Raw genomic sequence first — 20805 nt, 5'->3', positions numbered from 1 at the left:
CTCCCTCCCTTCCCTCCGCCCCTCCTGCCCGCTCTGCTCCGCCCCCGGCCCCGCCGTGACGCAGTTCCGTGTGACGCTGCCGACGCATCCGGGCGGGCGGATTTGAAATTGCGGGGAGGCGGCGCTGGCGGTAACGGCAGGAGGGGAGCGGGACGGGGCTCTGCGCGGAGCGGAAGAACAGCAGCAGCAATAACACCCTCACTCTCTCAACCAGCGGCACAAGTGTTCCTGCGGCGGCGGTGAGTCCCCTTCGTAAGGTTTAGACGCGGTCTCAGGGTGAGCGGGTGGAGCTGCGCCCAGCTCTGCTGCGCTCCTACCCTTTTTTTTTTTTTTTTTTTTTTACTTGCTGGCGTGTTTGCTCTGGCAAACTGCTCTTCAGTCTCTGCTCAAACTCCGCTCTTACAGCGTATGTCAGCAGCAGTGTGGCCAGCAGGAGCAGGGCAGTGCCGTGCCGCTGTGCGCGGCGCTGGCGGGGCCGCACCTCCAGCGCTGTGTCCTGTTCTGCGCCCTCGGCTCAGGAGGGACATTGAGGGGCTGGAGCGTGTCCAGAGAAAGGCAACAGAGCTGGGAGGGTCTGGAGAAAAGTCGTAGGAGCGGCTGTGGGAGCTGGGGTTGTTTAGCCTGGAGAAAAGGAGGCTCAGGGCTGACCTTATCGCTGGAACCACCTGAGAGCAGGCTGTGGCCAGCTGCGGTCGGCCTCTCCTCAAGCAACACGGGCTCAAGCCGCGCCAGGCTTTGGTGAGACAGTCGGACAAATCTGTCCACAGAAGAGGTGATTATACATTGGAATGGGCTGCTGTCATGAATGAGTGTGTTAAGCTTGCTTAAACACCAGCACGGTGGTGCAGTCAGTGTCTCTGGAGGTGTTTAAAGAAAGGCTGGAGGTAGCACAGTGCTATGGCCTAGCTTACAAGGTGGTGTTTGGTCATAAGCTGGACTTGATGATCTCGCAGGTCTTTTCCAGCCTAATTGATTTGTTATTCTAGAAGCTAATCACTTGCTATGTTTGTGAAAATTCAATCTCTCTGTGGTTGATCCTAATTAAAGTAATAGAATAATACAGCTTGTTCACCAGGCACAATGAAGTCATGAATATGATGCCCTGTACTTGAGCTTGAGCTAAACTTCTGTTGTGGTTTGTAAGCAGTGGAACTGGAAGTAAAATGAAGCAACAGTTTATATTAATAATGTGTTTTGGTAATGTTTGTAGTGGATGGGATTTTTATTAGTTATAATTCAGTCATTTAAGACCACCCCACAAATAAGATAAAACCTCTGTAGAGGGCAGAAACTGGCATTTTATTCCTGAGTTAATTCTGTTTACTACAAACTTCCCCTTAATTCTCCTGTGTGGGGGCAATGGTATTAATGTTCCAGTTTGATTTATATTCTGCATGCATGGTCTGAAGAGAGCCATCATATTATCTCAGAACAGGTTTTCCAGTAATTTATATGATACTGGGAGGTCAGTTGCAAATGAATGGGTAGGCTCAGAATGAGCAGCTCAGGAGCTGATGTATGGCTAGTGCTGTAGGCAGTACTTGTGTACTCGTGGTAGTGTGGCATTTTTTCTAGTGGACTGAACTGAAAAATTTCTCAAGCTCTTTTGCTTTTGGAACCTGTGGGTTTGAAGTAACCAAATATAAAGAAAGGCAAAACAGTAGGTTTGGAATAACTACTGACCCTTTCAACAATAAAACAGTCAATTTAAAAGTCTGTGGCTGTTCTTATGTATTTCTGGAGTCTAAACATAATCTTATTTTGTTCTTTTTTTGTTGTTCTTTTGTACAGGTCTACTTGTTTATTCTGAGCCTTTGCAAAATCATTGTGGCATTTGGAAAAGACCCTTAGATCCTGCACTTTCTTATACTGCTGGGATACTGAGGGATTGCAATTTACAGTAGAGTCACAATGAGGCGAAGCTCAAGTACTGCTGGAAGCAGCAGTCGACAATCTATGATGGCACTGAGAGTGCAGGATAACAAGAAAATGGGTCTTCAAACACCTCAGATGTAAGTCTTCCTGGTCACATTGCTAAAAATAAGCATATAAAACTAATTCTCAAGAGATTTATCATAGTATGTTAGAGTGTGTGAGTTGCAGCCAAGGGAAAGAATCTTTAAACAGTGAGAAGGCTTCGTACAGCCAAGGATGTTTGCACAAGTGCTCCAGTTTTGTAAAAATGCTTGCTTTAACCTTTTTGTGTACCCATGTCACATTTCAAATGGTAGCACTTTGTACCATGTTTCTTAGGATGTGGCTGAGTGCATCACTTGACCTTTCTAAGATGTTGCTGTGATGAAGGTGCTTAGGAATATATGAGTGCATGTACAGCTCTTGTGCAAGCAAAAGATGAATTAGTAGAAATAGTCACTTGCATCCTTCTCTCGATTTCTCAGGAAGGACAGAAGCACCTTTGGGAAGCTGAGCATGAGCAGACCTACATCTGGAACTTCAGAAAGAAAAGTCAGCTGTTTTGGGAACAGGTATAGATAGCTTTCATTCTCTGCACTATAAATTAAAACAGAAATGGTTCTACCTAATTTTGTGATTTTTCTTTCTTGACAGATTCTCAGTATAGGGAAAAATGGATCTGAGGCAAGCAGACTTTCAGGTCTGCCTTCTTCTGGTCCTTGATCACTAAACAATAATGCTGTTGAGCAGGAATTGCTTTGGGAGCTGTTTGTTGGTTTTTTGTTTTTTTTTTTCTTTTGGGAATGATGTGCACTGCAGACCATATATGTATCTCAATGCATTTTCTTGTTTAAGGAAGAATGACATCTGAAGTATACTCTGCATTGGTTTCTTCTCTGTAAGATACAAACCTTCCAAAAAACTATAATATTTGTGCTTAGCAGTAGGCTTTCTGTGTTGTAGGTATCTTCTTTCATAGGACCCCAGTGTTGCAGGGGTCTTTACCTTTTAAATATTCTTTAAATATTTTAGTGGTTTTTTTACAGTCAACATGATTTTTTCTTCATCTTTGGGGTGTTTTTCTGCTCTCTGGAAGTTTATTTCTTTCAATAAAATGAAAGAAATGGGTGCAGTAATCCCTCTGTTATACTTGTGGTATCCAGGCTGATGTTTTTGCAATCACCTTAAATTAAGAGAGAATTTCAAGTATCACTTTGTATAACAAATGCAAAGGAAAAATAAGCACAGCAATTTTTGTGATTTAAACATGGAGAGAGTTCTTCTTTCTGAGTGCTGTCACAAGACCTGTATTTATTGTCTGTCCTTAGAATGAGTGGGGCTGGAGGGTCACGCAGCAGCCAGTACGGTGCGTTCATGCTCGGGACAGAAAAGATAAAGGATCCCAGGCCCCTTCATGACAAGACATTCATCCAGCAATGTATCAAGAAGCTTTGTGAGGTAACTTATTCTGCATGCATGTTATGGGGTGTAAAATGTACTAATCAAAATAGTTCTTTCTCTTGGTTTCAACTCTAAGTTGTATTCCATATTTCTTTTGCACAGTTCCTCGCTGAGAATGGTTATGCCCACAATGTTTCCATGAAATCACTACAGTCTCCATCAATTAAGGACTTTTTAAAGATCTTCACCTTTATCTATAAATTCCTCTGCCCTTCTTATGAATTGCCTGACTCAAAATTTGAAGAGGAAATTCCCAAAGTTTTTAAAAACCTTGGGTAAGATGATTATTCTTAGTCTCCTGGGCTGAATAGATATGCTATGGCTAGAAATTTAAAAGCTAAGAATTCTACATTCTACGGGGGAGAATGGATAGATTGCTTTATTCAGATAAGACTCTGAAAGTATAATGTTCTGATTGGTTTTGTTTCACTTTTGTTTTGCTCTAGGTTTAATCTGATTTTCAGCATCTATTGTACATTTTAAATTTGAACTTGCAGAATTATAAGCTCTTGAAATCTTGCTTTGTCATGTAAAATCTAATTGTTTATTTGTATAAAACTTTGAAAGACAAAACCCAATTTTCTTTTACAGACCTTTCTGTTCATTCTGTTAGAATCTAAGAACTAAAATTTTCAGAATTTTGCATTGAGTTAGTTTAAAATGTGTTTTCCTGCAGTTTTTCTCATTCTGCTTTTAAAGTAGAATGTGGAAATAACAAAAATGACTGAGGTGAAAAAAGCACTAAGTATCTGAGTGGTTTATTGTAGAATTTGTTCAGTGTTTGAAATCTTTAATGCCCCAACATTTTCCAAGAAAAAAAATTCTCTGCCTGTTGATAATTGAGACTTTTCAGTCTCATTAAAAAAAAAAAGTCTATTTTACTCCTGTTGATTTGAACCCATTATTGTGCAAAAGTGCCAGGGCTCCTCAAATGTAGATGTAAATCTGGTTTTTTCACTTCTCAGCATTTTAATAAAATGTTGTTTTAATCTATAACATTTGAATCTGTTGACTGAGCTCGAGGTGTGGAGAAGGATTACACTCAGCTACACCAAGAATGTAATTCTGGATAAAATGACTAATTCTAACAACTCACTGAAGATTTGGGAGCTCAAGGAGCATCTGGACAACACTCTCGATCATATTGTTCAGTTGTAGACAGTCTGATGAGGAGCAGGGAGTTGGATTTGTTGATCCTTAGGGGTCCCTTTCAAACCAAAGTATTCTATGAATCACTGAAATGAGAAAGCCATGATAATTGAATAAAACAGTGCTGTAAGAACTCATTTCCTTTGAAATACAGTATAAAGTACAATTGAGTTTGCTCTTCCTTCTGTGCCTTCATCTACATATAAAAATGTGCTGCTTTATTTTCATCACTGTCTGCCACAACTTCTAAAAATGTATATTTTTTTGGCCTTACAGGTACCCCTTTCCTCTGCCAAAAAGTTCCATGTACACTGTGGGTGCACCCCACACCTGGCCTCAGATTGTGGCAGCTTTGGTTTGGTTAATTGATTGTGTCAAGGTAACATTTTTCTTAAGATAAATATTTCCACTTTCCAGGCTGAAATGTTAGTAAATATTTTCTACAAATCTGTGCTTCAATACAATACTCTGCTTCTTATCATGAGACCAATATGAAAACTAATTTCACATTTGCTGTGTGTGTGCACCTCTGCTTTTCAGCTGTACAGTGCCATCAGGGAAAATGCACCATTGTTCGATGACAGGCAGAGCTGGGAAGTAGAGACGGATGATGGAATTGTACATTATAAGGTACCATGAAAAGGAAATTAGAATCAGAATTGCTCACATGCTGCAACAACACAATTTAAATACAGTTTAGCTTCCTGTGTCATGTATTTATAGATTCTGTTCCCTTTTATATTCACAACACTTTCTAGGAAGAATAGTAGCATTATATAAAAAGCCTGATCAACTATTTCCTGAGCAGGCATCATGGCCAGTCTATTGATGAAAACTGGGTATTAAACAGAAATACCTTATTCTCCAAATATCTACTGCTTCAGTTCTCCTTTGTGAAGAAATGGAATCATTATGCTATTTATTATTTCAATACAGTTTCTGGTATATTTTGCTTTAGTACTCAAGACTTCTGAGGTTAACAGCAGTGCAGTGTAAAAGCAGTGACTTAATTCTAAATATAGTGGCTTCTGCCAATATCTACTCAGTTTACTAAGTAAAAATTGGTTGTAACATTTTATTTCTGAGCTACAAAATAGGGTGGCAGTGTAATTCAGGCTCTTAAAAATCCAACAGCTTGCTTTCTTTTTAATTTATCATGGATTATTAGTACTACTGAGATTTAACTCAGTGTAAACTCACAACAGATGTTTGGAAGGGGTTGCATTATAGCCAAAACATTTAATTAGAAAATTGCAAAAATCAACCAAAATCATCATTTTGGACTAAGGTTACAACCTGATAGTTGGCAAGTAAAAATGCTTTCAAACTAAATATGTTCTACACTGACTTTTATCCATATATATTGATACAAAATTCAGAATACTGGTGTAATTGCTTCTGAAACATCTGTAACTTAGTGTCTAGCAAATTTGTTCTGGGTTACCTTTCTTTGATTCTAGAATAGTTCTTTGACAAATGCAGATCTGAATTTTAATGGTCATATTTACTGAAGAGGTCCATTAAACAGATCTCCAGTTTCCATAAATTAGCCTGAGAGAATCATATCTGTCAAGATGAAGAATTCTTATATATTGTACCTACAATCCCAGATTGTATATATTCCAGAAAAATACAGTATTTCCAGACCTTTCATAATGTGAATTATAGGTTCCTCCTTTTGCCTGAATACAATCTGTTGACATTCTATGTTCGAAGATAGGAAAACAGTTTAATTTGACAAAAGTACAATCAAAGCATTGAAAGATAATTTTGATCACTTTAATTCCACTGATTGAGTAGCTTTAGACTATGCAGATATTTTACAGGCATTGGAATTGTTGAAATGAAATATTTTTAAATTATTTTCAGCTTTTCATGGACTACTGTATGAAGTGCTATGATCTTTTCATGAAAGGGAGAGATACATTTGAGGAGGTGGATGCTGAAGTGCAGTCAAAATTAAGTGAGTTTTAAAGTCTTAATTAAGTCTTCAATTGTGTTACTGGTTTCTTTTCTCCTAATATCAGTTTGTTCACCTTACAAGTGAAAGTAATCTTAGGAAATCTGAAATTCCTAAGTACATTTCAGTTACTTCAACTTAATGCTCTCTTATTTTATATATATTTTAGTAGTACAGATGGCTAGGTCATGATCTGCTATCAGCTGTAGCTGTATCACCTGTTTATTTTAATGGTTTTGTCACAGAAAACCAGTATACAATTCTTCAGATGTGAACTCCATCTATGCAGATGACTCTTGTTTGTCTGGCATAGCTAACAATAAAAAAAAAAAAAAAAAGAAAAGTATTTTTAAAGGAGGCACCTGTTAAGTCAGTTCAGATTTTGAAAGCTCTGAAAACAGACTCCAAGAGTTCCAAACTCTATTTTGAGGGTTCCTGTATATGATTCAGCATGCACCTGTGTTTGTCTTCAGGGAGGTGGAATTTGACTCCCTCATCTCACCACCTACAGAAATACAAACAGAATGCAAGAACAAGGAAGAAAAGGATTTATTACTTTCTTTGCTCTCCTGTGAAAAGCCAGACTAAGGGCCCTTTGTTTGGTAACTGGAGCCATCCATTGGAGAGGAAATAAGCTACCACACTGTTACTGGATATTAGGAAAAAATAATCATTCCATTGTTTGGTAAAAGCCAAGTGAAGTTAGGAAAAAGACATCTCAAGTAGCAAGGAAGTATATGGATAAAAAAGAGGTTGTTAAATAGGTTTGATCTGTCCTAGCTTCACAAGCTAATCCTGACTAACATAATCTCCTGTGGTGTGGGCTGTATGAGAGTTTGGAAACCATTACCTCTTGGGAGTGACTTTGAGGACTGAGAAACCCATTTCTTTTCTTGATGGTTTTGGGGTTTTTGCCTGGTTGCACTTTAATGAAAGTTCTTTTTGGTAAGTTTCTTGGTTGTTTTTAGTTATTTCTGTAGTGTAAAATAATTATCCAGATAATGAGTATTTATTGTGCTGAAACTAAAGTTCAGATACTCAAAATAGGTGGTGATATTAAGTGAGATTAATTTGTAACCCTACTCTCTCTTTTTGCTCTCTCTCAGAGGATTTATTTAATATAGATCCATTCCAGATGGAAAGTTTAGAAGCTGAAAACAAAAGACTTCAAGAAGAGATTGCAAGACTAGAAAAAGAAAAGGAAAGTGAGCCGGTTAGTAAATTAGGTCTCTGTTTTTACAGTGGAGTTGAATTTTATATTAATTGACCATTTCTGAAGGAAGATACTTATGATACATAACAAATGGAAATTTTCAGTGCTTTGAGATTAATTAGGCTGGGTTTTTTACAGACTCTATACAATTATAGAACAAGGCTTTTCCTGTGGAATCTTCAGTCACTATTTTTTTGATAATATGCATATATTTCCAGGTAGTAAGGTCTTGTATTGACTGAAATATTAATAAAATACCTGAACCACTTTTTTAAAATATAAATTTCAACATTGTTTTTCAAAAGTGTTAGTATGACACTGTGTTAACAATATATTTTATAGAAATTTTTTTCCTTGAAAAGCCAGATTCTGCTTTTAATACATCATGAGTTTAAAAATTGGTTAGTGGCTGCCCTGGTGGCAAATTGAGAGTCCTGCCAACTGTGCAAAATGTGCTGGGTTTGTTCCTGGCTTTCCATGCCCTAGTTTTATCTGCCCTCCTTATATAATTAGAGTTGAGTTGTAAATTACCTATAGTAAGAATTGTCTAAATGCAGTGTCAGATGCAAATGAGACTTAATGCTGAAATGTAAGAATCTTTTCAGACTTCCTTGCTGTTAATTCAAAGGCGTTTGACTTGACTCAGCTGTCACAGAGAAAAAATTATTAAAGTTCTTTAGTTTTATATTTGTGCTATTGATACTGACTAATTACTGTCTTGTCTGGAAAGTGAAGTCATTGTTTTATATTCATCTAAGAGTGGTTGTTCTTTTCACCGATTTCCTAGGATCGTAGAGTAACGCTACGAAACGTGAAATCGTCTCTTCAAGCAGATGTCCAGAAATACCAGGCTTATTTGGCCAGTCTGGAATCTCACATAGCCATCCTTGATCAAAAACTGGGAAGTCTGAATGATGAAGTTGAGACAGCAGGTAAGAAGGCCTTGATTACAGTCAGGACAGTGAAGCTAGACATGGTCTTCAAATAATTGTAGTTCTTAGCTTGAGGACAGAGTGAGATACCTGGAGTAGGATAATGCTGCAAATAAACTGTCCAGAATTGATTGCTATTAGAGATTTTTTTTTTTTTTGTCTAATAGCTCTTTATACACTAAGTAATGAAATGGTAATGATATATAATAATTGCATTACTTACGCATAAAATACAGAGGTGAGGTTTATGTATATAGGCTGGTATTTTATGTCCATTTCACAAATATTTTGCGAACTTAGAAACGGAAGTAGAAGCAATGAAGCAGGAGAATGCCCGGCTCCGACACATCTTGGATAACCAAAAATACTCAGCTGTGGATGTTGAGAGAATAAAACACGAGAGAAGTGAACTGCAGCAAACCATTAACAAGCTGACTAAGCAACTGGAAGCAGAAGAACATCAGCTGTGGAATGAAGAGCTAAAATATGCTAGGAATAAAGAGGCGGTATGTGAAAACCCCACTATACTCAGAGATGGCTGTCAGTTTTCATCATTCAACCTTAAAATTGGAGTCTTGATAATTTCGTTTCTAAATAATCTAACAACACTGTACATGTATCTAACCAGGCAAAACTGACAAGAATGGCCTCTGTTTACAAATCTCTGAAAAATGTTCCTTTACCCCCGCCTTTTTTTCTGTTTTGTAATAATGGGAATGTTTGGTTTTTTTCTGCATCATAAGAGATGTAGCCAGAATATGAAGCACTGTCAGCTCTCACTGCTATAGCATTAAGAGCTTTGGTAAAATTAGCATGCCATTGCTTTGATAACACAAGAAATTTCAGGCTAATGTTAATATTTCAGAGCAAGGAAGTAAGGCAAAACTAGGTAATTTTAATCAATAGCTTTGCATGCATTTAGGGCCTGATCAGTTCTTCGTATAGAAGTTGTGATATCTTTCAAGGGCCAAGTTCAATCCCTTCAAATAGAATGTAGAGATATAGTGTGTGTATATATATATATATATATATATAGATATAAAAATGATGGGATTTAAAAGATTCTGCTTTGCCAGTTGGAGAACTAAAGAAAAAATTTTCAAATATGTGATGGGTTACCCTTTATTAAGCACCTGTATTAACTTAAATTATCATGTGCAAGTGTGAAGCACATAAAACTGGGAAAAAAACCTAGGTTCTTTAATGTTTGCATATAAATAGCACTCATTAATTAGAAATTAGAGCATTTTAATAAACTTTGTTTAGGGGCATGCTCAAGTTAGTTTGTAATAAGAATGTAGCCGTGTGGAATTTCCTGTCAAAACTAATGAGAAAAGCCATATTGACATGATGACTGGCCATTGGTTTAGTATTATTTTCCAGCATGCTTTTGGTTACCTATCAGCTAATTCTCCAAAACTTGGGGCAGGAAAAATTATGGCAGATGAATATGGAAAACCACAGGTGAAACTGTTCAGCGTCAGCCACATACCTTGAGAAACCTGGCTGAGCAAACTCTGAAAGAATCACAAAACAGTACCTAATGCAGCAATCTGCTGGACTGGCATTACATACAGCTCTTGAATACTGTGGTGTAACAAGAACTCATGTCTATAGAGAGCAACTCAGGAACTTGTTTAAAGTACTATATGAATACTTCTTGCAAAGGTTTTCACTTGTATCACTTCTATGATTTCTGCCCTTTTCTCCTCTGAGCAGATTGAAACACAACTGGCAGAGTATCATAAACTGGCTCGAAAGCTGAAATTAATTCCAGTAAGTGCTGAGAATTCAAAAGGCCACGACTTCGAGATTTGGTTTAATCCTGAGGCAGGACCAAATTGCCTAATCAAATACAGAGCTCAGATCAAGGTAAGTAGAGTCAACACTGAAGACTTTAGTTACCACTCACAAAAAAGATGTTTCTTTGGAAATGCTGGAAAGGTCTCTCAATCTCACAATGAAATGTCATTAAAAACCTTGTGTGATGAGTCACTGTAATAACATTGTAATATATGAAATAGATTTGGTATTGGAGAATACAGTAGCCTAAAAAAAAAAGAAGGAAAAGATGTACTGGGGTGTATCTTGGTTCAAATAATGTCATATCTTCTTGTATGCATATTATAGGCTCCCCTCATGGAGATCATCAACGAGACTGAGGAAGAAATTAGTAAAGCTACTCAACGGAAAATGTCTTTGGAAGATACTTTGGAACAGGTGTGTTGGTTAATGAACATTAGGACTAAGATACCAACCCTAAAACCTTATCTGCTGCTTTCATTCAACCTTTTGCATGGGTGAAGCATGGTGTGGTGGGTTGATTTTTTGGATTGGTTGGGGTTTTTCTGAGGACAAGCAGAGGGGGAGAAGCTGTGAGAAAATTGCTTTAATTGTGATGGAACCTAGAAGTTTTTCTAAGAATTGGGGTCTTCGGTTGAAATATTGTGTATTCTCTGAATTCAAGTTTATGTTGCTTACATATAGTTGACTATAAACATTGGAAATACTTGTTTTTAATAAGTTGCCTATTCCAGTTAATTGTGTGGCTTACCATTGCTGACAAATTGTCATCAGGAAGATTTTTGGCAATATTGGGTTTGGGATGGATTGAAAGAAGGAAAATTTTATTTCCCTATTCTTCTATCTTTACCTCAGTTTTTATTGCTAAGCATGATCTTATGTAGCATGGAATGTCCTCTTGCGCAGCTGGCTGGTCTATGTACCTTCCTAGTCCCTTGCCCATCCCCATCCTACTCAGTGAGGAGCTCTATGAGGGATAGAAAGCCTTGGAATGCTGTGCTAGCCCTATTCAGCAGCAGCCAAAACATTGGTGTGTTACCAGCACCATATTAGCCCTTATCCAAACAAAGCATAATACAGGCTGCTATAAAGAAAGGTAATGCCATCCCAGCATAGCCTAGTTTCTTTGTTTTTTTGGAGCTACCAGGTGTAGTTTGTGATGTCACAGATTTATATATGTTGGAATTTTTTTTAAACTGTATTTCTGTGATGATGTTTTCATCCTAGGTGAATGTAATGCTCAAGGACAAAAAACGCAGTGTGAAAATGCTGACAGAAGAAGCTGAAGAGCTGGATGATCTTTACCAGCAGAAGCTTAAGGTAGAACTTCTTACAGCTTGATGACAAATTATCCTTAATGATACTGTTAGCCTTAATGTTTGTATTTATAGATAAGTTTTTGGATTGCATTTTTTTTGGGCTTCTGCCTTTGCCTTCTTCACTTCCTCTTACAGCATTTTTTTCAGTCTTTCCAGAAAAGTGATTTGATTGCTACCTTAACTGAATCACTATTCACTTTCTTGTAAGAGAATCTGTCGTGGTAATGTAGCAGATCCTGTAAATCACAAATTACTGCATCCAGTAATAAAAGCAGCAACAATCATCTGACCTTAGCATGTCTCCAAGCATGTGCTTGAAGGAGATTTTAGGATTAACAGAATCTGCCTTGTCTAATCAATTTGTATATAATAAATACATTTGTAGTCTTTAATCAGCTTCTGTAAAACTAAGGAAAACACTGATTGACCAAAAGCACGTTAAATTGGTTTAATTATCTCCAACTGTTGCTTGCTTTAGCTTCCTTTCCCCGCATAGGAGCAGTCCCTATCCTTTTCTCCACTCACAGTTCACCAACAAAACATAGCCCTCCCTGTTAGCAACTGAGTGGCTATTTTGGTATTTCCCAACTTCTCTGACAGCACTGCTTTGGTGGGGCTGGGTGCTCTGCAGAAAAGGGTTCTTTGAACTAAGCCATGCTCCTGTAAACCCAAATTCCTGTCCTATAGCCATGAAACAGGGTTATTTCGCTGCTTATATCTGCTGAGTTGTCTAAAGGCAACTAAATTGCTTTATATTTTTTGAAACCACATGATACTTAGCTTTTGGTCTGTGCTCTTGCATAATCTTTTCTCTAAAGTTAATCCCATAAAACACACAGTTGCCACTGGATGTTTATTATAAGACACACTCATGTAATTCCTCTTGTAATTTTTAAAATGCTGTTTGTAAGTCTTAAGTATTAAAATTCTTTTTGAAGGATGATGTTCCAGTAATCTATCAGAATTGCATGTTGAGTTGATGGTAGAATTTTATTTGGTTTTGTGAATTGTATAGCATCAACAGTGCCATTCTCCTTGAAGAGATGATTACTTGGAATTGTATGCCCTTTCAGACAAAAAGGGAAAGTTGTTTTCCTACTCAAATGTGGTTATAATTTAACCTAGAAACAGTTGTTCATGATGTGGCATTCCTAAGCTATTTAGACTGTCTAAGCAACACTTTTTGAGTTTAACTCTGAATGGAAAATAGCTGCAACACAGACGTTTTAAATATGGTTAGAGGAATAAGGAGATGGTTAGGCTTATTCTGTGATGGGGATGATATAGAAAACAGCTGAGACTTTAGGTTTGGGAAGGGATGTCCTTTAGGATTTTTTTTCAGTTCTGAACTTGGAGTTACTTGTGAATTTTGAATCCAAGCATTAGGATGTAATCAGGTAATAGAAGAAAAAAAATCCAAATTATGCCTGAGCAATGCAATTTTTTTCTCTTCTTTCCTTATGACTGTAGAAGATAGAAGAGGAAGAACAAAAATGTGCAGATGAACGGGAATCATTGAAGAAGCATAAACAGTTACTTGAGAGTGGTGTCTGTGAAGGTCTCAGTGAAGCCACAAATGAATTGCATGATGTCCAACGAGAGTAAGACTCATAACCTCCATAATTGCCTCATTTATTTTGGTTTTTAGAAGAAAGATATTCTCTTGAATGTAACATAAAGTTGTTTCAGCACGTATCCATCCAGTGTGTTAATTTCGTATGAAAGATGTTTCTCCTCAACAGTATTTTGCTAAAGTATTTGTCTGCTGTATCAGATCTCCTGTCTTACATGTAACTTTTTTTATATACATGATTGGAGCAAAGAAATTAGTTTGTTTCCAAACTTATGTGACAATTACATTTTATATCTCAAGGTCTGGAAAGAGTATTGAGACTATGGTACATTGTTTCTTATCAGTTAGCTCAACAGAGTATTTTTTTTTTTTGAGTGTTAGTAATTGTAACTTAGTTCAAATCAAACCAATACTAATAGAAAAAAAAAGTATGGCTAAACATGACGATAAATCAGAGTTGAAGTGGTTGTTTTAAATGTCAGGAATTCTCTAATTATGGGCATGACTTTCTGAGTATCTTTACCTTTTAGATATCAAGTTGTTTTGCAAAAAACAACAGAAGAGAAGAGAAAACTTGAAGAAAAATTGAATCGTCTTACAGAAACAGTTGCTAATCATCTAACATCTGTAGTGGTAAGCTACAATTTGATATTCAAAATTAAATCTCTTTGAGAAATTTGCAGTTCAACACCTGGAAATAAGAACTTTCTTTCTGAGGAAGTATCAATTATTTAGCTGCTGTACTGAGTCTCTGGATTCTAGTTAAATTTTCTAACAAAACCTTTGGTATAAATAATCAGAATTGGTTAAGTTTAAGCAGTAACATCCTGTCAGGTTATCCTACCTGCTTCTGGTAGATGTCTTTTGGGAAAGTGTTTTAACTGGAATCAGTTAACCCGTGCAATGACTGCTTAAAATGCTTTAGCAGAATCAGTACAATAAAGACCATGATAGAGCTAATAAAGCTTTCTGTACCTCTTTTCTAGAAATACCTTGATGAACAGAATGCAAAAATTAACAAAGACTATGAAGAATTCATGTCTAAAGATCTACTGTCAGACTTGACCAGCATCCTAGACAGTTATAAAAAGAAGGCTGAAAGTGTCTAATCACTAGAAAGGTGAAGATAAAAATAGTGCATTTCTGAAGTGCTGGTATGGTGCTTTCCAAAAGGATGGGTACTACCTGTGTTTAGCACTGAAACTGGTTTTAAGTTAAAGGAAGTTATTATGATTGTTGTTTGTTTTGTTGATACAAACACATTAAAGAATTAAACAATATATTTGCATTTTCTTAAAAAATGCTCTGCTCAGACTGTGCTTTCAATAACATATGTATGCATTTAGGGCACACACGACAGGCAGTTCACATCCTTCCCCAAGCCTTATTTTACTAGCAAGACAAAATGTAAATATCTGTCTCCTGTTTGTTCAGTTACCTATGAAACTGCACATAGACACCTCTTACATGAGTGAAAAATCAAAACCTCATTTGAAAAGATGATTAGTAGTCTTGTATAGTAATCTTGTAAATAGGAGAATAGAAAAAGAAACAGTAGTTTGAAAATTAAGTTTTGTCTTTAGCTATCCATACTCCCACATAAAACTTCACCGAACTTCTTGAATATGTATACCAGAGAAAGCTCCAAGTAGGACATCATATGAATTCTGGCTGTATATCTAATCAGTTGTAGGTTTGGTTCATGTTAGATACATCAAAATGGTCTAAAATGTCTGTATTCTTCTTGTTAAGTCAGTTGGATAGACTCTATTTGACTTCTTCATCAGGAAAGCAACAGTATGTCCTGGTTTAGGACAAAGGTGGGAGAAAACCTCTGAATGGGGGTCCCTCTAAGAACCAGATTCATGCAGTCCCTCCCCCAACTGGTTTGGGGAAAAATATTTCCTTGGGGAGAAGTGGGAAAAAAAAAAATAACCTCTTTATTTAGCAGACAAAACACTTTCCAGCACAAAAAAAAGTGAACAATACCAAACAGCAAAACTTCTCACTGCTCCGAAGGATTTGACAGAGTCTCTTCTGTGGTATGCAGCCTGGCTCACTGAAGCTGTTCTCAGTCCCTCCAGTGCTGGGAAATGCTGCAGCCTGGGCCATGCCTAGTGGGCCACAGGTGTGAGCTTCTGGTACTCCCCCTGGGTTTTCACTCCTGAACAGGTTCAAACAATTCAAAAAAAAAAAGAGAAAAAGAAACAACACTGTCCAGGGGCCTTCTTTGTCCCAGCTAACTAACTAACTAGAAAAACTAACCAAAAGCAAAAGAGCTCTCTCCTGCTGTCCACTGCAGACAGCACAGTCTTTGTGAAGAAAAAAACAGAGAAGAGCAAGTGCAGTCTCTGATAACAAACTCTGCACCTCTTCCCTCCCCCCCCTTCACTCCTGGACTGCAGAACTCAATATTCAACAACAGCAGAACAAATGATTTTGGGATATGAGAATCATAAAGTCACCCCAAGATACAGTAAAATGAGTGTATGCACAGCTCTGGTCCAAATACTTTGAAGAAAGCAGATTGATGTTATGTGGAAGTAGTACCTTTTTAACTATCTAACTATGTTAAAAAATAAATAAATGAAACCCAGCATTTGTATCTTGGAGAGTTTATTATGGTATTTCCCAATGAAAGCTTTGACCTATTTAAGTATTTGTTTTTAAAGGTCAAACATTCAAATACAAAAATATTTTTTTTAATTTTGTGGTTGTTCAAAGGCTTTTAGCATCTGACCGATAAAGGAAACTGCTCCTTAATTCTGCAATATTTGAATGAAACACGGATCCCTAGGATGTACAACAAAACTTGAGTTAGACCATCTAAACACAGACTGCAAATAAAAACTGAATTGTCTAATTCTGGGCTATTTTTGCAAAATGAGTTTAAAACTCAGTTGTCCTTAACATAGTACATGAATCTTCCAGCCCTGGTATGAGTGTTTTGTTTCAGATATGATAATGATGACATTATTTAAGCTTCTCATTTTCTGTTCCTTTTTATAGTCCAGAATTTTAATTTGACATCTAGAAAAGACTTCTGACAGGTGGGAAGTTTTTATGCTGTCTTTTGTTGTCCTCTTTTATCTTTACAGAATCTTTCTTTTTGTTTTCTGTAACAGACTAGTCTTTACTACATCCCAGTTCCTTCTCTTTAGAAGTTTTTTCCTTTTGTGATCTGTTTAACATTTTTGTTATCTAAAGCAACATAGCAATCAAATGTAGCAAAACTATGAGCTGTATATGAGAGCCACATTCCTTTAAAGTATGTGCTTATTTAGGGGCTATGCTGTCTCTTGACTCCCCCATACCTATTTGTCTCTGCTTCTGTAACTGATCTTTCTTAGCATCTGTAGGTTCCTTGCCATGTCAGTAGTCAGCTGATTAAATGAAAGCAAAATAAATGGCATTTCCAAGGACTTTATATTAACCCTAATGTGTCAAAGAATCAAAATCATAATGCCTTTGCTTAATGCTTTGGTCAATGTAATATTCTGAAATTAAAGTAGCCCAAATAATAAAAAAAATCCATGTTAGTAACATTGGCAATGTGTTTCTATTAGCAGTCTGTATGCCAGTTAAGCCTAAACTGCCTTTAGAACCACCTCAAATATGGATCTAGGTTCTATAAAATACTATGGGGCTGTTTGCTGTAACCTAACAGTTTAATGTCAGCCAACATTTACTAAGTACTATGTCTTAGCAATTTAAAAATGAAGGGAATTTTTTAGTCTTTGTTAAACATATCTCCTCTGTGATACTGGAAGTCAGGTAGTTGTTTTTGATTTGTATTCTGGAATATGGCTTTTTAATTCAGCCAGTAGGCACTAGAACATAATTACTGCTCTTGGTTTTGTTTCTTTATCAGAATATAGAGTCTTAATGAGAAAATACCACAGCACCTGTACATTTCAGTAGTGTGAGTCTTTTGTAAATTTTGGTTTTTGTGTGGATACAGTTGCCTCATTTAGTGCTATGTACCTTTTGTACAGTTTAATGTGTCAAGTTTTTGTGTTCTTATACTTAATAAAATGTCTTATGCCAGTTTCTATAAAGGACTGATTCTTACTGCAAGTGTAGAAATATGACATAAAATCCCAATTAATCTGACTTTCCTCAAGGAACTAAACAATCATTTTAGCAGCAGATGCTAATTCTCTGGCTCTCTTGGCTGAAAAAAGAAATATAGAAACATCTTCATGTAAGTTTTAGAGGAATAAAAATTGCTTTAACCTTTTTAAAAATAGATGGCTTTTTAAAAATTCTTAGGAACATAGGGCTAAGCTGCTTTGACAATGATTTATGGGGTGTCCTTTTAGCCACCAATCAACCTTTTGCTATCTAAATATTACAAAAGTATTTCCTTTACATGACCACTCTTTAATTTTTTTTTATTATTATTTAGCTATAAAGAATAACACTTGATGCTGTAGAAACATGGCTGTAATAACTCTGTAGCTTTCTTCTTTTACCTAGGATATGTTGGGTTTTTTCATATTTTGTTGTCAGATGCTCTCATCACCATCAGGAACGTGTTAGTTCCTTTTTTAGAGTATTTCTTGAGTGCATCATGCAGATTCATTCACGTTGGAAAGGGCTTCTAATTTCATTGACTCCAACTGTTAACCTAACACTGCCCAGTCCACCACTCAACCTGTCCCAGAGTGCAACATCCTCATGATTAATAAATGCTTCCAGGGCTAGTGATTCAACCATTTCCTTGAGCAGCAGGCTGTTCCAATGCTTGACAGCTCCTGCTGTCAATAAATCTTTCCCTAATATCCAGTTTAAGCCTCTCTTGCTGCAACCTGTGCCTGCTAAGGCTTTAACTCTGCTGTTCAGCTCACTTGTATGAGGCTTCTGCAATGCCCTTCGTTGGTTTTGCCAATGTAAAGCATGGCATGCCTATGCAAGCCTGGGTAATAATTTGTGCTCTGTGGTTCTGTAATATTACCAATAGTTTGCCTGCTCTGGCCTTTTATGGCAGTTCTCATCCCTGGCTCTAACTTCTGTGCTGGAATTAAAAAACCACCCATGTTTTCTAATCTTTTGACACAACCCACCAGACCTCAGGCAGCTAGTAGCTCTTCAGTGTGGCTCACATCTAGCATTGGGTGAAGGAGGCAAGGGAGAGACTCTCCACACCCGAGATTTCAAAGGGTTTAAAAGGTTCAGAGGCAAAAAGCCCCAAACGCTCCTGCGCTCCGCATTAAACACAGGGGCAGATCAGGGGATGGATACAAACAATTGGCCAATGTAGCGTCCTTGGGGGAGGAATGGAGACAGGTTCTTACAGGGTTACAACCAATGAGGAATACAGGGGGAGGAGAAAGGGTCACATGGACCAATGGGGCATCAAGTAATAGGGGATTTCCAAAGGGGTGAAACACCTAGGGCTTGGCCCAGAGTAAGACTGAGAAGGAAGGGGCTGAACAAGGGGCAGGGTTACAATGACGGACAAGGAAGGTGGAGAATTACAAACAAGATAGTTTCAGGAGTGGATGCAACTTGGGGATAAACCAACTGGGGAAAACATAGGAGTACATAGGAACAAACCATTATAATAATAAATTGAATAAAATAAACGTGCCACAACAACCTTTTTTTTTGAAAGAGTAAGAAAAGAAAAAGACAATAGCTGAAGACACTCCCTTTTCATTAACAGGGGCAACTCCCTCAGTGCAATACTAGTCAAAAAGGAAGACTGGTCTCTCATGCTAAATGATTGTAAAGCAATGGACATTTTGTGAACAAGGGTATTGCCTATTCATTCCAAATCTACAGGTTATTTGGTATGCAAGTATTTAGTACACTGCAAACAATCTGAAAACACTGTATATATAACCTTCTCATTCCTCTTTGGGGTGCACTTGTTTGCTTTAATACTGGAAACCTTAATGTGTCCTTTAGAGCCAGTTAACCTTCCTCTTTTGGCAGTAGTACAGAACAGGGGATTTGCTTGTTTTTTCATTACATTGTGTTTACAGATTTTTGGCTGTGAAAAGATCCCCATATGATGAAATCATGTATCACTGAGACTTTTTTGCCTGCAAAGCTCTCCACCATATAGGGCTATTGAATCTTCATTGGGATTTTACATTTTAGGCACCTCTTGGAAGTTTTGATGATATTTATTCCTTTTTAAGAAATGGAAGAAGCACTGAAGATACAAAAACCTCAGTGTCTCCCACTGGATGATGGACTATCAATGCCTTAGCCAATGTCACATCTAAGGAATGTGCACTGACATCTTCAGTCCTGTAGGAGGAGATCAGGAGATTGGCAGAGACCAATCACTCAGCTTGAGGAAACTTAGTTTTGCAGGTGGTTTTGTTTGTTTGTTTTTTGGTTTTTGGAGGGGTTTTATTGGTAGAACATGATCAGTTGCCAGGATTTTTCTAGACATGACAGAGGCCAGGTCTGTTGTCCACTACTGCCCGCTGGAGAGTGGACCTCTTGTGGACCTTGGTTCATAAATGTCTACCAGTCCCAGTGTTTGTCTGAGGTAGACAAGATCACATGTCTGTCTACAGGATGATTGGCTGCACTGTCCCTCCATTAACAGAAGTTCTTATCAACAGCTTAATGATAACAACAGCCTTTGTGATGTGTGGTCTATATGTTGATTTCCCTAGCACATCATGCATGAGACCACAATTTAAATTGGCAGTGACCTGATAAGCATTTTAGTCTCAAGAACCCTTTGCAAAAGGAAAAGATTTAAAGGCATATAACATTGTATGTTACTCTAATTGCATCTCTAAAGAAACATTTATCAGTCTGGCAAGATTCCAAAGCTGAAAAAAAGACAGGTGGTGATGAAATATGCACAAATATTTTGAAACAAGTGAGATGTATGTAATTTTATTTCACTTTTCCTACTAGGATTCAGAACATGAATGCCTTTGTCTTGGTAGAAGTCATGTGGTTCTTCTGAGAACATCAAACACCAGCACAGTCATGCATGACTACTGGTATGCCCAGTTGAAAGGTAGTCACTATTCTGCCTGGAAAAGAGCATCTGGAGTTACTAGTTCTAATAATCTGGAAGGTCGTGATTAGCAATGGAAATCACATTATATTTGAAGTGCAGCATGGACACCAAATAATGGGGTCTGCCTGACTACTGCTGGGTATTGACTTACCATCCTCTTCCCCTCTCCCAAGGGTTAGACCATCACTTGTAACAAAGTCAATAAGGAAAACTGAAACAGTCAGAGGTTGCACAGTTCAGACACATTTAGTGTTTTAAGAGGAAACTAACTTGAAAGATAAAGAATTTTAAAGGTATAAGCAAGAAATGAAGGAATGACAATTCAGCATGAATGAGGATCTCTCCCAGCAACTATGGGATGGTTTGATTGCTCAAAAGCTACTTCTCAGGTGTTTTATTATGGGTGCTGAGAACATAAATCCTTAGCCTAAAAGCTCCATAAATACCATCTGTCTTTTGTGTGTGCTTGTCTTGGGTTTGCATG

The 20805-nt window shown here is 37.4% G+C and overlaps 1 protein-coding gene across 4 annotated transcripts; it reads left to right on the top strand.

The window, feature by feature from the left end:
* Window positions 1-62: 62 nt before the first annotated feature.
* NDC80 (NDC80 kinetochore complex component) lies at window positions 63-14875 on the top strand. 4 transcript variants are annotated; one of them, XM_079300766.1, is made up of 17 exons: window positions 63-130; window positions 1792-2012; window positions 2400-2486; window positions 3243-3372; window positions 3478-3650; window positions 4801-4903; window positions 5065-5154; window positions 6394-6487; window positions 7591-7697; window positions 8485-8629; window positions 8930-9135; window positions 10349-10501; window positions 10760-10849; window positions 11660-11752; window positions 13222-13352; window positions 13855-13957; window positions 14311-14875. In XM_079300766.1, exons 2-17 carry the CDS (start codon window positions 1912-1914, stop codon window positions 14431-14433), a joined length of 1929 nt encoding a protein of 642 aa, XP_079156892.1. In that variant the 5' UTR covers window positions 63-130; window positions 1792-1911; the 3' UTR covers window positions 14434-14875. The 4 variants fall into 4 exon arrangements, with proteins under 4 accessions (XP_079156892.1, XP_079156893.1, XP_079156895.1 ...); XM_079300767.1 differs by having other exon boundaries at window positions 128-276; XM_079300768.1 differs by lacking the exon at window positions 63-130 and adding an exon at window positions 131-222.
* The last annotated feature ends 5930 nt before the right edge of the window (window positions 14876-20805 follow it).

This window comes from Erithacus rubecula (genome assembly GCF_903797595.1).
Source record: "Erithacus rubecula genome assembly, chromosome: 3".
NCBI lineage: Eukaryota > Metazoa > Chordata > Aves > Passeriformes > Muscicapidae > Erithacus > Erithacus rubecula.
The sequence above is the reverse complement of the archived record's forward strand: the minus strand, read 5'-3'. Positions and strand labels throughout refer to the sequence as shown.

Excerpts from the sequence above, each read along its gene's own strand:
- NDC80 (XM_079300766.1), top strand. The coding sequence starts at position 1,912 with ATGAGGCGAAGCTCAAGTACTGCTGGAAGCAGCAGTCGACAATCTATG. Across the intron at positions 8,630-8,929 it reads TGATGAAGTTGAGACAGCAG|AAACGGAAGTAGAAGCAATG; the intron begins GTAAGAAGGCCT and ends TTGCGAACTTAG. Across the intron at positions 13,353-13,854 it reads TTGCATGATGTCCAACGAGA|ATATCAAGTTGTTTTGCAAA; the intron begins GTAAGACTCATA and ends TTTACCTTTTAG.